This window comes from Balaenoptera borealis (genome assembly GCF_965194805.1).
Source record: "Balaenoptera borealis genome assembly, chromosome: 14".
Classification (NCBI taxonomy): Eukaryota; Metazoa; Chordata; class Mammalia; order Artiodactyla; family Balaenopteridae; genus Balaenoptera; species Balaenoptera borealis.
In genome coordinates this window covers 56,858,607-56,875,294 of record NC_138875.1, presented here as the reverse complement: position 1 = coordinate 56,875,294, position 16,688 = coordinate 56,858,607, and the positions used below count along the sequence as shown (strand labels likewise).

At 39.6% G+C, this 16,688-nt stretch overlaps 1 protein-coding gene across 22 annotated transcripts in view; it reads left to right on the top strand.

The window, feature by feature from the left end:
* Positions 1 to 16,688, top strand: part of DLGAP1 (DLG associated protein 1) — an 856,539-nt gene that overhangs the window by 568,015 nt on the left and 271,836 nt on the right. For 5 of the 22 annotated variants that reach the window (XM_082353520.1, XM_082353521.1, XM_082353526.1 and 2 more), the window contains exon 2: positions 16,186 to 16,299. The exons of the other annotated variants lie outside the window; for them this stretch is intronic. In XM_082353520.1, coding sequence (XP_082209646.1) covers positions 16,186 to 16,299 — 114 coding nt within the window. The remainder of the gene's footprint in view (positions 1 to 16,185; positions 16,300 to 16,688) is intronic. 22 annotated transcript variants of the gene reach the window in all.

Genomic DNA, 16,688 nt, shown 5'->3' with positions numbered 1-16,688 from the left:
TTCAGCTTAATCTATAAAGCGGTCCCGTCCAGAGAGGCTGAGTCTGGAGTGAAGTTTGTTTTGAACTCTCCATGTATTGTACGTAATTTGGTGTTTCCTGTAGAACACACTGCCCTTTCTCAAGGCCATGCCTCCACATATGCTGTTTCCTCTCGTGTAATACCCTTTTTTTCTCCCCGGGTCCAGCTGGCAGTCTGGACCACCATCCAAGTCTCAAGTCAAGTATGACCTCCTTGAAGTAGTTTCCATGGTAACTGCACTATCTAGTATGTATTTTCCAGCAATGTCGTCACTTCATTGCAACCACACCTGAGTGCTTCTCGCTCCCCTCCCGCTACAAATTCTACCTCTCCCTCCACAGATTGAGATCCCTGGGGGCAAATACCAATCTATTAGTACTTGTGTCTTCTGCTCCCATAGTGCATGGCATATAGGAAGCCCTCAATAAATGTGAATGGTTGCTAAGAGAGTAGATCTTAAACATTCTCAGCGTAAAAAAAAGAAAAAATGGCACTGAAGTGATGTGGTGAGGTGTTAGCTATGTTAAGTTATGGTGGTCATCATTTTACACTATATAAGTGTATAAAGTAAATAGGTGGTACCCCTTAAATTAACACAGTGTTATATATCAATTATAGCTCAGTAAAGCTGGAAACAGCACACACACAAAAATGTATAAGGGGGCTTCAAGAACAAAAAATAAATGTGAATGGATGGATGGATGGATGGATGGATGGATGGATTCATGAATTTTATCCTGTGGGCAGAGTTATCGTGGAATAAAGAAAACAATACAGTTCATGAATCCTAATATCAGTGTCTTGAGAAAGTAAGGCCTTCTACACTATTCTTTCAAAAGCAGGAAATTATAAAACGAAATAACACCAGAACTGCATGAAACAAGTATTAATTAATTCCTTTATCATCTATTGTATAGTTCAAACAACAACTCAAAATCAGAGCTAGAATTTAAGAACAAGTTTTCTGGACTTCCAGATCTAATTCACCATCCCTCCTATGACATGATTTTTTTTTTTTTAACTGAGGCAGTCTATCAAAGGAGAACAACAAAATACCATGTTAAATGCACACTGATTTATTTTCAAGCGCAATAAAACCGCAGGTGGGTTTTTACCTATTGTATTTCACAATTGAGGAAAACTTGCCTAAAATTCACAATTTTTTTCTTAAAAAAGATAAATATGTCATGTTCAGTGCATGCTACTATCATTAATGGTTGCTACTATTATCTTTTTTTTATAAAAATGGATAGTAAGAGCAGTAGTCAAACATGTCATGTTCATATTGGGAATAAAATTATATGAACTGACTCACAGATAAAGAAAACAAACTTATAGTTACCAAAGGGGAGAGGGATAAATTAGGGGTATGGGATTAACAGATACAAACTGCTATATGTAAAATAGATAAGCAACAAGGATATGCTGCATAGGACAGGGAATTATACCCATTATCTTGTAATAACCTATAATGGAGTATAATCTGCTAAAATACTGAATCACTATGCTATACACCTGCAACTAACACAATATTGTAAATCAACTATTCTTCAATTTTAAAAGTTATCTTATAGTAATTAAATGCATCACTAATAAATTATCAAGTGATTAAATATCTACAGTCTCTGCCCACAGCAAGCAACTCAAAAGGCCCAATTAGTATGTTGAAGTCTCAGGAACAAATTATAAACTACTTTATCCTCATTCTACATCCTTTTTTCTAATTTATTTAGGCTGTGCCGGGTCTTAGTTGGGGCATACGGGATCTTCATTGTGGCATGTGGGATCTTTAGTTGTGGCATGCAGACTCTTAGTTGTGGCATGCGTGTGGGATCTAGTTCCCCAACCAGGGATAGAACCCAGGTCCCCTGCATTGGGAGTGTGGAGTCTTACCCACTGGACCACCAGGGCAGTCCCTGAAGTATTTTGTAAACTTTGAATTACATAGTTAACAAGCTCTAAGAGTTTATTCATTACTGTGAACAGGAAAAAGTTGCAGCTCACTACCAGATTGGGTGATACATACCTACATCATACATCAAACGTAGAATTTGAACACTTTCCGCCTGTAAAAGGCACGATGCCTGCCATTGTAGGCGATACAGATATGTGTACCAACCATGCCCAGTTCTGTGCTTTACAACTGCTGAGAATTTCTAGTCTTGTTTATAAACCAAGCAATGGGCTGTTTCTTAACATCTGAAAGACCCTGACCGGTGTGATTAAAACTGATTAATTGCTTTAAAGAAAATTGCCTTGAAGAAAGAACAACTAGCATTTTAATATTTCCTGACTTCAAGTAAGCTAGTAACAGTTTTACTCCCTCTTATTACTATGTAATTAAGTCCTGTGTTTGTGGCAGGAGAATAATTTTGTTGGGCTAAAACATCAGGAAAACTCAGTTCTTTTACCCACTCACTGAAGCTTTAAATGGTTGGCTGTTATTCTGACACAGTTCCAATCTTCTCTCTCTCCTTTCCATGGTTTTAATTTTGTGGCTCTATCCCAATCTACATTATTTTAAAATTACTAAGAAATTAGATGTCATCAACTAGTAATGTACTGGTCTTTTCAAAAATTGTCTCTTTTCTAAACTACCACGTAATCTAGAGAGAGGACAAAACGTGTAGTATCTGCATTCATCACTGCACATGACTTTTATAAGCTGGCATATTTTGCTTTCTCAAAACAAAATTCTAAATCAAGTCTAAGGTTTTTTAAAAATTTAGTATTTTTGAAAGTTTTGTTTATGAGGAGGATACATTTGTATAAGATATAAAATTAATATTGTTCATTGCTTGATTAAATTAATGTATTCACACAGAGTCAAAAATCGCATACAAATCAAGCTGAAGGGACCACAGGAGGGAATATACTTAAATATCACCTATGTCTAAGTGCTTCGTTTTTATAGAAAAAACATAAACACTCTAAGTTATTGAGGAGGGAGAGCTAATTCATTATAGCAGAAGTTTGAACATAAAAGGGAAAGAAGAAAGAAAATAACATGTTTGGATTTTGAAATCTTGTTACATCATAACACCCCAAATTGGGAAGAAGATGGAAAACACATCTTGAAAACATGTGCACATGTTTTTCAGATGTTAATGTGCAAAAACTAGTCCACTCATGCATGCCTCGCCTCACAAAATCCCAGCCCTATTTTACTGACACATTTTCACATGGAACAGTTGGATCTAATGAGAGGCTAGATCTTGCCTTTGTGTCCGAAACTGACTTATTTCTCCCCTCGTTCTGAGTTCTCCTGTAGCCAGCCCCAGAGCCTGGAGAGCCTGCTTCGTTGTTCATCGTTAGCGTTTATCATTTTTACAGAATGCCACGGGGCGCTCAGAACTATACCTTGCTATTCGAGAGAAAACACAAAATCCCTGCACTTGGCGGGGAGGGTGACCCCGACCATTAAAAGCATTCACAGAGTCTAAGAAAAGGAAACTACAAGAGTGATGAAACCATGCATCTGGTAGGCTGCCTCTGAGAGGTGGATTCCCAGGGGCCATGGATGAAAGGGTGCCTGAGAATTCTTTCTCCCGCTTAACCTGACCACCGACTGCGATGGCTCAGGGCAGCAGGCTACCTTGGAGCAGGGGCAGGTGGCAGTCCCGCAGTGGAGCAAGCCAGGTACTCAAGTCACATAACAGGCGGGCGAAAGTGCCCTTCCTCCCCAGTGGGCAAACACCATTCACCTGCCATCTGTGTGACAGCATTCAGGGTCAGGGGAACACCTGACAAAGGGTGAAAGAGAACCTTCTCCCATTACTTTTATGATCATGCAGAATCTTCTCCCATTACTTTTATGATCAACTTCCATAAAAACCGAGGATAAGAATGTGGCATGGTCCATTTGCAGCAACATGGATGGACCTAGAGATTGTCATTCTGAGTGAAGTAACTCAGGCAGAGAAAGAGACATCTCGTATGATATCGCTCATGTGTGGAATCTAAAAAAAAAATGATACAAATGAACTTATTTACAAAACAGAAACAGCCTCACAGACTTAGAGAAAGAACTTGTGGTTACCAGGGGGGAAGGGTGGTGGGGGGGGAAGGGATAGTTAGGGAGTTTGGGATTGACATGTACACACTGCTGTATTTAAAATGGATAACCAACAAGCACCTACTCTATAGCACAGGGAACTCTGCTCAATATTCTGTAACAACCTAATTGGGAAAAGAATTTGAAAAAGAATAGATACATGTATATGTATAACTGAAAAAAAAAAAAAAGAATGTGGTATGGTGATGACATACACCCCTGCCCTCACACAGACCTGATTTCCTCTTTCACATTACCCAATAAATGCAATTTCCTCCTAAAGTACATTTTTAAATAAATAAGAGCGGTAGGATTCTGACAAAGGTATATTTTTCTGGGTGGGAAAGTGATGCATTTGGTTTCATTTCCTCCTGGTGTCATAATCCTTTGTCACATCAGCAATGCTACCAAGACTGGAACACTGATTTTAATATTTCATACTTTAATTGACTAGAATTCTCCTGTATATCTACTCGGTTTGAAATTTGGGGTGACAGTATATTTTCAGCTCAACATATTTTAATTCTTATCCTAGACTCCATGGAATCAGATGACAGCAGGTTTAAGGTAACATTAACCACTTCTTATTTTTGGCAGGTTGGTAAAAATTATTAAATTTTAATTATTAAATCGGTCTATAAAGTCAAGTAAAATGCACTCAAAATCATCTTTATATTCATTATTGTAACCACAGAGCCTGCCACATAGCAGGCACTCAATAGATAGCTGATGAAAGAATGATGGGGGGAAAGCACATCATTAGAAGGGTGAAAAGAGAAATCTCCATATGCAATCAGAAGGAACTCTTTCTAACCATATTTGAGGTTTCCGTTAAATGAATTTCAATCACCAAAAAGTAAAACTCAGGTGAGATGCCCTTAGACGTCCAATGATTGTGACTGGTTTCAAAAGAGCTATAGTATGTTTGTTAGAAAGGAGAATAAGGTACATGAAGTCCTCATAACATAAAATTTGCCTTTCTTACATAATGGAAATGGTAAAAGTGGCATTAGAGTTCTGCTTCTTTCTCCAAAGGATATTTTTTTAAAAGCACCCACAAATGTCATCCCATCTATTTTTAAGCAAAGTGCTGCTGGATAAACAGCTGAATCGTCTCAACCCAATGGGAAAATTCAACTTTAATAAGCTATTTTATCTCATTGAAAATAAGTGACACAGACCTATACAGAACATATGGGTTTTTGCATATGATTACATGTACATTTTCTTAACTTTAAGTACAAAATTCTAACCCAAGCTGAAAATATAGGAAAGCAAAATATCTTTAACAATAGCTCTTGAAAGATTCTAATTGCTGATTCTCTTACCCATCTTTCATCAGTTTCCAGTTAAAACCTGTTCCTTAGGTTTTCTTTGCAAGTGATGGAATAGAATCTGTAGACTGAGATCATGTGAAGATGACACAAATTCTAAAAGGCCAGACCTATATGGGCTGTAAATGTGTGGACTTTTCACAGATTTTGTTTTTTTAAAGAAAAGTGGGTTTGGGATTTTTCCGCAGAATTCATTTTGTAATGAAATTGATACATGTTAATTCTGAAAAAATACAGACAGTACGGAATGGTACTGAGTTAAAAGTAAAAGCCCCCTGCTTCCCAGGCTCCCCTCTCCTACTTCCTAAAGATAACCACCACTATTATCATTTTAGTGTTCTCTTCTGATATTTCTTGCATGTACTCAAACACAAAAATATATGTGTATGTATGAGTGTTATACTGTAAATACTATTCAGCACGTGGCCCTTTTACTTTATTATATATGCAGTTGACCCTTGGACAACACGGGGGTTGGGATGCCAACCCCCCATGAAGAAGAAAATTTGCATATAATTTATAGTTAGCTCTTCCTATAGGCGGTCCCTCCATATCTAAGGTTCTAGATCCTCAGATTCAACCAATCAGGATCATGTAGTTCTGTAACATTTACTATTGAAAACAAATCCACATATAAGTGGACCCACGCAGTTCAAACCCACATTGTTCAAAAGTCAACTGTGTTGGTCTTCTCTCCATGTCAGTAAATAGATCCACCCCATTCTTTTTAGTAGCTGTGAGATGCTTCATTACATGGCTGTGTTCCTTCCTTCAGCAATTGTTTAATGCTCATCTACCATATGCCGGGCACACTTCCAGATACTGAGAATACAGAACTAAACAAAACAAAATCGCTGCCTTCAGGAAGATCACATTCTACATATTGAGGAACTAGGATGTTTAGCAATGCATATCGACAACCGTCATTCACTATCCCATTGTTAGCTTTTTACAAATGATGCCAAAATAAATCGCCCAGTAATTAAATCTTTAAACCAATTCATCAGTTGAATAACTTGCAGATATTATTTTTATATATTCAGTCTTTCAGTCAGTGCTTTCTTTATGTTATCAACTGAGAAATGAGTTGTGAATTTTTCATTAATTAAAATAATGTAATAATAGAATTTTTATGAATCACTCTATCTTCTGTAAATCTACATCCTCAAGTACCTTAATAAAGATATTAAAATTTTATCTGAATTGAATCCACCTGGGCTAGCCTATGTTAATGCTTCAAAGGGGAAGCTGGTCAGATGCCCTAGTTTCCCTCTACTTTTACTGATCCATGTGCTAGAAACTTCTGATTTAATTATTTCATGATCCCCAAATGCCTCCCAGATACAATTTTTATGTCTCCTTTTGGTTTCTGTATAACATAAGAACAAAGGAAGGATGTTTTGTAAATCAAAACAAATAAATGTACCTCTCCATAGGAAATTCAAGAAAATTATGTCTCCTACAAAATTGGACAGAAAAATCAATTGTTACTTATGTGATTCTTGTTCAGAAAGCCATCCCTAAAACACCAGATAGGGAAAACCACTTCTGAGTGTCTGTTGCCTCTGTGTCCCATATATTCATTACAACTGAAATCAGGTCAAATTTTACATGTAGAAGCACTTTGGACAGAAGAAGAGAAGAAATCCTCCCCTTTCCTGTCTCATCCTACCCCATAGTGTCCTACCCACCCCCAAAAGTATTTTCTGTTTGGGACTTCTTACAGTGATATCGGAACATTTGACTAGTTTGTCTAGAAGCTAGGAAGCACTTAATTTTTTTTTCTGATTTAAGAACTATGTCCTCCTTAAAAAAAAAAAAAAAAAAAATTCCCTGCGGACATTCTGACACAAAAGAGTTTGTTTTGTTTTCTGGATGTTGTCCAACTCTGTCTCAAGAAAAAAGAAAATAATTACTTTTTGCCAGATGGGATATCATAAGTGGAGCTTAATTTAACACTTTTCTATTAATTCAAAATTTTTTCCTCTGCACAAACAATTGCAAACTTGAGTGGGAGGTTAAGTGCCCCCTCATCCAGCAGCAGTGAGGTGTATATGAATTACAGCAGGCCAGCCTTATTACTAGGAGGAAGCTTGAATAGCTGAAGAACCCAAATCAGGTCAGTTTGACTCATTACCGAAAAGGTAAAGAAAGGGGAAAAAAGACCCAAAAAATGCCTTTCTCAAATGAAATACATCTGTGTTGTTACTGTTTGTAGGAGTTCACAACTTCTGTACTGGAAAAACATCATCGTTGAATATGAAATGTGGGTATGTGTCCATGTATGTGTGAGAGAGAGAATTCTAAAGACAGAATATTCCAGAATTCCAGTCAATATTGGGGGATAGAAGGAATCATGGAGCATGCCATTAGCAAAGACTCTTCTACAAAGATAATCATTCATTATCTTGAATAAGATTCCTACCTCATGACAGTTTTTATCATAAAAAGTTGGCACGGTCTAGGTTCATGATACAATGCAAGACGTGACACATACTTATTTTTATAAGCCAATGTCACTTTCATGTCTCTGTTTGCTATATCTCGTTTGCACAGATTCCTTTGAGTGAAACAAGTGTTGGTATAAGCTTTACAAAAATTATAAGTTCCCAAAGACTGCGTTTTGTTGTGGTTTTTCCCATCTACACATAGGAGCCACCCTCCATTTTTGTTCCCTGCATATTCATAGAGGAGATCAAAACAGTTTTGCAAATTGTGAAAAGAAGTCATGAAGATGAATCATTTTCTCATTTTGTTGAGTTCAGAGGATAAGTAGTTGCAGTATGACGAAGCTGAAAGCACACGGGTCCTAGAGAGAAGAGATCTGAATTCTAGCCCAATTCTGCCACTTATTAGCCGTATAAACTGTAATTTACATTCAGGGTGTCAGTTTCTTCATTTGTAAATGATGGCATTTATCAAAGCATGATGTAAATAGATGTTCATCTGAAGAGAAGGAATTGAATTTGACAAACCGAGTGATATACTCAGGTTTCTTCATTGGCAGGCCTCCACACAAACACCCAATTGCAGCTCCCTAGAGGCCACCAACGACTCTCTCCTGGATGCTGGCTATGCATCCAATTCCCCAAAGCCACCACCATGATACTGCACCCCGCCACCAGCTCCTGCATGCACAGGGCACTCCCTACCTCTGCATATCACACGGCAGACTTCTTCCCTGCTATTCATAGAGGAAAATCCAGGACTGAAGGTTCCCACACTTACATCCCAACTGATCCAAACATCAGGTGTAACTCAGGTGATGTAATAAACGATTTCATGAGCACTTTTATCTCATTTTATTTTATTTTTTAAGCTTATTTGATAACCTGCTTGGAACTGGAAATGCAGGCAGGAATAAGACATAATCTCAGCCAGAGGAATGACGTCATCCTGCCTCTCAAGTTGCTTACAGATGGGTGCGTGAGACGGATTTGTCAACAAGTGGTTTTAAAATATTGTGATAGTGTTACATTAGTAGTATGGGCAGGTTGTCAGAGCAGTTCTTTATTTTTTTAGGTGAGCTCTATATTTGTTCCATGAAGGCAGGTCATTATGGAATTCTTGGTCTTTTAGAATGTAGAAGGGCTTAAACAAAAGATAGGTCTCTGAGAATCCTGTGTGTTTCATGTGGTGTGATGTGTAGATTTTCCTCTTCATTTGTCAACAAGAAACAAAAATCTCACAAATGACTCTCTTGCCCTTAAAAGCTTGTCAATTAAATTCACGAGCCCGGCGGGTGCTCTGCTAGGTGCTGGGTCTGAAGTCCAAACAGCAGAGGTTCCCTCTGCTTGGACAGCCTTTGTGGGGCTCCTGAGCGGCCGGTTAGGGAGCTGGTATTTACATGTAGGTTTTGACCCAAACTTACTCCTAGAGAATGAACAGAGCACATACAGCTCATGACTGAAGAGAGCCTGCCTATCACCCAACGCTGGGGGGTCCTGTCTGCACCTGGAGTCTCGCGCCCACCGCCCCGGAAGCCGCCACTTGTGATGGTTGGTTCTGGGCGTCCCACCTGGTTAGGCTAGAGGACCCAGTTATTTACTTAAACACTAATCTAGGCATCCCTGGGAAGGAATTGTGTCGACTAAAATCTACAATCAGTTGACTAAGGAACGGAGCTGACCCCTGATAATGTGGGTGGGCCTCGTCCAATCAGATGAAAGGCCTAAGAGCAAAGCGCTTCTTCCAGGAGAAGAAGCAGCTCTGCCTGCAGACGGCAGCATCAGCTCTGGCCTGAGTTTCCAGCCTACCAGCCTGCCCACCAGATTTCATACTTGCCATCCCCCAAAACCAAAACCATGTGCCAATTCCTTCAAAGAAATCTCTGTTCATTCTGTTCTGCTCTCAGAACGCTGACTGATCCACTGTCCCTTACTCACAAGCCACTGAAGATTCCCCCAAGTGCATGGAACTTCCCACTCCAAGCCCCTCCCACCCCCAGGCTCAGAGAGCCTTGAACTATTCCACAGTCCACCACGGTTCAGCTCTATTATGAATCAAATAGGCTGTAGGGGGTTGGCTCCCCGTGGGAACTTAATCATCACTTACAACATGATTTCTACACAAAAATACTTTCTGAATTCCAAAAACAAGCTTTTGTTTAATAGACATTTTATATATACATATATATATATATATACACATATATATATATATATATATATATATAATACTTATATGTAAGTTCATATCATCTTTATCCTTACAGTAAGGCCCTGAGTATGTGTTCCTGTCCTTATTTGATGTTTGAGAACACTGAGGTTAAAAGAGATTAAGGTCACTGGGCCAAAATCACACCTGGTAAGTCGTAGAGTCAGATCTGAACCCGGATTTACCTGATTCCAAACTCTATACTACATTCATTTCACTATGATCCTTCCCCGTACATGAAAAACTACCTGGGTAAGAATTGCATAGTGGCAAAACATTCCATTTTCTTCTGTGCCACGTTTGTAGGTGTGCTGTGTGGAGAAGGGTTTAGACATTACCTAACATTTATTGAGAGCTTACTATGTGCCAGGTGCTTATTTTAAAGATTCCTTTAATGAAACGTCTAGGTTGAATGATATATCATTTCTATACTTGGACACCTCAAGATTCTAAAACATGTTATTCCAATGATTTTTTGTCCCAATCCGTCTATTTTGGTCATAGATATTTAATGGGTTTTTCTCTCTTGTTCTTAAATGACAGAGGTTTCACATTGACATCAAGTACCATATAAATTAGAATAAAAAGACAGGGTTGTTCTAAGGTGAATGAAAGCCTTTTAATTTATTTATTAATAACATGCAAATGCCTTTTCATTTTGTTAATGGTTTCCTTCACTGTGCAAAACTTTTAAGTTTGATTAGGTCCCATTTGCTTATTTTTTTGGTTTCCTTTGCCTGAGGAAACAGATCCAAAAAAATTATTGCTAAGACGATGTCAGAGTGTACTGCCTATGCTTTCTTCTAGGAGTTTTGTGATTTCAGGTGTTACATTTAGAGGTTCAAACAACTAGGTATAAAATAAGTTACAAGGGTGTAATGTACAGCTCAGGGAATATAGCCAATATTTTATAATAACTTTATATGGAGTATAATCTATAAAACTACTGAATCACTATGTTGTACACCTGAAACTAATATACTATTGTAAGTCAAGTATATGTCAATTTTTAGAAAAACAACATTCAAATACATTCAAGTATCAGGCTGCCTGCTCTTGCTTTTGCACATGTGGTACCAACCCAGCTGATGGACTGACTCCTTCTGGGAGGACATCTCCAACCCTGGCCAGTGCATTCCCTGACTCTCGGCTACACAGGGGCCCATTCAGAAAGACACTCCTGTCTGTCCTTATTCTGAAGATAGAGAGCCATTTAGAAATATTCTTCTACAAAAACACAATCAGTAAACATAAAGGTAACTAAGAGCCGGAGTACTCAATTCAAGGATTATTACTTTAGGGTCTCATAGCTATTCATCCAACAAGCAAGCACGTCTTAAGCATCTACTTTATCGAAGGTGCTTTGGGAGAAACGAAGATGAATCACATTGTCTCTCTGATGAATAATGAGCGTGGCAGCGCTCGGTACTGGATGCTCCAAAAAACAATGTTTTTCAAACCAATGGCCGCAACCAATTAGTGGTTAGTGAAATCAGTCCAGCGGGTCACAAACAACATTATTTTTAATTAAGTAGAATACAATAGAAGAAAATAGAAGAGAGAGTGCGTGGCGTGCAGAGAGGTTAAGTAGTTCTTGCTTTCAGTGGTGTATGTGCATGTACCCGTTTCCAAAGTAAGATGTATTTCTTACTGTGAAACATAGTTAAAAGACTGTTCAAAAGCTCCTGCTTTAGAGAGAGAGAGAAAGAAGAAAACAAAAGCCTTGGACTCAAGAAGCTTGCAGCTTGCTGGGAAGATAAAGCTGATTAACGAACACAGAACCCTTCGGATAATGCAGCTCAGGACTCGGGGCTAAAATGAACCTTGCTGATTTCGTGCCCCAGTGGGATTAAGACCAGGGAAAAATCACCATGACAGTTCATTACTGCTTCCTCCTCAACAAACCCTCCACACTCAGCCTTGAGGACCACACCTCGGTGACCCTTCTCAGACAGCCTTGCTTGTTCCTGCCCAGTTCCCCAGCTCCTGTGGTTGGATCGGTGCCCAATGGGCACGTCTCTTGGGCCACTTCTCTCTTTTACATTTCTTAGATCACCTCATTGTTCTCAGAGTTTTAAATACCATGGGACTGCCCACGTTTGTTTTTCCAGCCACATTACCTGAACTCCCAGGCTTGGATACCCACATCCCCATTCAGTCTCTCTACTGAGATGTCTCGTGGGCATCTCAAATTGAATACGTCCCTAACTGAACTCCTAAGCTTTTTCCCCCATCTCTGCACCTCCCTTGGGCCTCCTCATCTCAGCTAATGGGAATTCACTCCATCCCACTAATGAGGCCAAAAGCCTTGGAGTCTTTCATGACTCCTCTCTTACCTGCAATACCCATGTCCCGATCATCGTTAAGAAACCCGCTGTCCCTATCTTCTCCCCATCTCCTCCTCCACCATCAGCATCGCTCACCTCCACTCTAGTCCGGATCACTGCATAAGCCCCCCACACTGTCCCTCTGATCCTACCCTTACCCCCTTCTAGCCATTCTCAACCAGCACCGGAAGTGATCCTTTTAAGCCAGAAAGTGTCACATCTCTCATCAAAACCTCCGATCTATGCCCATCTCACCCTGAGTCAAAGCCACGGTCATCACCATGGCCTGCAAAGCCCACATGATCTGCACCCCACACCTGACTGCCATCACACCCACCGTCACACACAGCTGCACTCACCTACAGTCTCCTCTGCCTCCCACGTGGCCTCCCCTCAGGACCTTCTCACCCTTCTTTCAGCCTCGAGCGCTCACCCTACAGATCTCAGGGCTAATCCCTCACCCCCCACCATGCCGATCTTTACCCGGAGGTCTCTTTCTCAATGGGACCTTCCAGGTCTGTGCACACCCTTCAACACTGCACATCCCGCCAGGCTCCCTCCTCCACACGTACTCTCTGGTCACCCTCCCCGGCTTTCTTTTTCTCCATAGCACATTCGCCATGTAACGTACATTTTATTTATCTTATGAGTGTCCTTTTCCTCCTTCCCCATGAAGGCAAATTTTTTTTCTGTTTATACATTGCCGTGTCCCCTGTGGCTAAAGCCGCATCTATTTCACAATAATATACATTGAATAACAAATATGTATTGGATAAGTGAATGAGTACTTTTACAGTATTTTGAAAACATCACAAAAGAAATGGTATTGTACTTTTACCTCCAGCCTAACCACTAAGCAAAGGAAAAGAATACCGTCATAAAGTTTGGTCTAAGAAAACTTACCTCAAATCCTACAATGAATACTCCAGGTGGGACATTCCCTCTCACTGGAGCTTGAGCTAGTTTGGAAATCCTGGTTCAGGTAGCTGTTGGGTGTATCACTCATCTGTGCCCAGGCTTTAGTGACAACCCCTGTTAGTTCTAGATATCATGCTGCCTAGAGGAAGTGGGTTGAAATATAGGCTTAAAGTACAAATCCTCAAGAGACAGTTTCCCCATACAAGGATTATTAACGTGGAATTTTGTGTTAAACATGTGCAAAGGACACTCAAAATATTATTCAGTTCTTTCTAGATTCACGTAATTTGAAAGATGATGGTATGGTTGTATTAGAGTGTGGTATTCAGGAAGGAAAGATTCTATTTTGGTCCATTTGAATGCAATACACTTTCAGGTGTTGTAAATGTAACTTGGAATAAAAAGTCCAAACATCACCAAGATGCAGTAGTAATCATATGATAGCGATGAAAAGCAGGAAATTTTTACTTGGGTCTCTTCTTAAATCTGTTGAGTTTTTTTTAATAGATGCCAAATACCTAAGTGAATGATTCACAAGTATAATAATTTATAGCATCATTTGAGAAACTTAATATCCCCAAATTAATGATAAACTAAAGGAAAATATTTGCTGAAATTCATTACAAAATTCATAATTTGGAAATTAACTATTAATACTGGAGATGATGGCCTTGATATTTTTTAGACTCTAAACGAGCTTTAACAGTTGTTCCTAATAAGATTATCAGACTTTACGTTCTAAGGAGAAAGATCCATGCTCATAAGCATTTGACAAGGACTGGGGTCTCCATACATCTTAGCTGGGAGATTCATAAAATTTTAGCCAACACTGAAGTTTACTTTTGATGAATGGTATCTCTACACCTGGGCTTCTATTGACCCCAGGAGGAAGCTCACTAACCTTCTATCCACATCGCTGCTTCTGAACACCAGACACAGGAGTCTAGTTTGCCTCAGGGGATTCAAGTCATGGAATTATAGTACAGAAACCTACATGACTAGTGACTGCAAAAATAATGGAAAAATATGATGGCTCAGCTAGCCATGGCAAGCCAACAGACATGCCTCCAATATGTCAGAAAGACATGTTAGAAATGAACAGTTGCTTTAAAAACTAAGGACTCTAAATTAGCTTATCTTCTGTATAGTCAGTGGAAATACATATATTTACCATAGACCTAAACCTCTGGTGTTTTTATCTTGCTATCTATTAGAATATCTATTCTTGCTCATATTTCACTAAACCTTGTAGCCAGCTATAACTGCTGGGTGACAGGTGTTCTGTGGGCATTACTTTTTAAAGTCTTTTGGTTCTTCCAAGCAGCTAACCCTCACTACTTGTTACAGGTTTCAAAATGTTATAGTGTTGTATCTCCCAGCAACTTAATGCTTGAGTTTTATGTTTAATGGAAAATTACTAAGTTTTGAAGCTTACAGACAGAATGATATGATGATATGATGAAAAGAGCATAGAAATCTGACTGAGACAAATGTGGCTTTCAATTCTGACTACGGTTTACTAGCTATACATTTTCGAGGATGTAATTTAAAGCATAAGTTTCAATTCTCTCATCTTTTCAGTGGAATGACTAACAACGCTGGGGTTGTGTATTACATGAGATAATGTTTGTGCAGCAGGGAATATAAAATGGCTGCCAGCAGGTCCTAAAGCTAATTGCTTCCCTATAGATATACTGAAGGAGAGGAACGATCTTTGTCCCAGCTTCCAAGCAAAGGTCCAGAGATGCTTGCTGATAGAACAGCCTGAGATCACATGCTCGGCCATGAGACAAACCATAGAGCTGGGGAACGTGATAAGCCAAGTCCTCTGCTACTCCTGAAACATACGGAGACCTCAAGTTGGGGGGAGCAAGGTTTCCCCAAAGCAAAATCGTGGGGATGTGACAACAAGAATCAGAAATAGAGCCGGGTAGCAAAAGGCACAGATGTTCACTACAATCAAAATACAGGGTAGACAATGAATAAAATGCGTTTTCCTCCCCTCTCCTCATATTATACTGGAATATAGTACCGTAGTTACTATTTCTTGTTCTGGTATCACAAGGGTATCTTCCCAATAGATTGTGCCCCCTTTGACATGAGCATCACCTGAGCAATATTTTCTGCCAGCCCCCAAAGGCCCACGGATCCTTCCCCTCCTTTGAGGGGTCACAGACCTTGCCCTTCCACATCTCTCCTGCAGTGCCATTTCCCAATGGCAATGTGCTTTGCACAGATACGTTCAACTCCAAAGGAGCAGTTTTAGCACCAAGAAGGGGATTCATAAGAACAAACTACAAAGCCAGTAGGTAATTCGGAGGTACTGAAATTTAATACTCAGCTTAGCTTGATTCGCTTTAAAGCTATTTTTACTCTTTCCCTTCATCCATCCCCCCAGATTTGCCTGATCCACTTAAAACTTGTAAACCCCTTTGAGACCAGACTGTGTGTTTTGTGAAATGTCTTTGGTGTATCGCCCTGGCACCTGCTACGGTGCAAGGTACCCTGTAGATACCTGTAAATGTACGTGGGTGAGAATAATTCCATAGGGTAGCAGTGAGTGAATCACCATCAAATAGCATTGTTTACAAAGTTCTATTCAAGGGTATTTTAAACTGTTATTTGGAGAAAGATGTGGCAAAGGGTTATTAGCCCTATTTAAAAAGAGGTAGGTATTTACTTTTGTCCTTGATAGGTAATTTTTAAGCAATCTGAAGCAAATTAACTTTTACACCAGCTTCAGGATTCAAGGGGAGTTAGAAAGGGTGGTTGCCAGGGAAATCGGTCCTTGGGATCTACACATCGTGTAATTGTAATTTTCCTATTCTTGCTCTTTTTTTTTTTTTTTTTTTTTTTTCTGCTTTTGCTCTGAAAAGAGCAAGCTAAAAAGGCTACAGGGACATTTATGCCAAGTCGCATTTGTCAAGTTGAAAGCTGTGTGGAGCAGAAAAGCAGTTCTCCCAGCTGCAAAGAAGATGCAAAGGAGGCGAGTGAGTAGGGAATCTGAGAGCTCACTAAAAGTGCTTAGAAGGCCGATGCATTACAGCCATTTCTGTACAGAGTGCCAGGCAGGACCTTGACATCCAGGGCAAAGCCTTCTTACAAATGCTGAAAACCCACCGGAGTGCTTGGAGGCCCTCACAGCACCCTTGAAAGTGTGGCAGTCATGCAGGTCTTCTGATTCCTCACAAACTGTCCATGTACGTTTAAGCAAAAATTGAGAACAACAGTTGTTAAGGGCACCACGCGATGGTGAGACAGCAAGCGCTGCTTTATCTCACAATTATTTTCCATATTTATTATTTTAAACCCTCTTTATCCGTGCTAGCCAATTAGGGACAAGCTACTGGGTGTGCTTATTTCAATAGTGACATTTTAT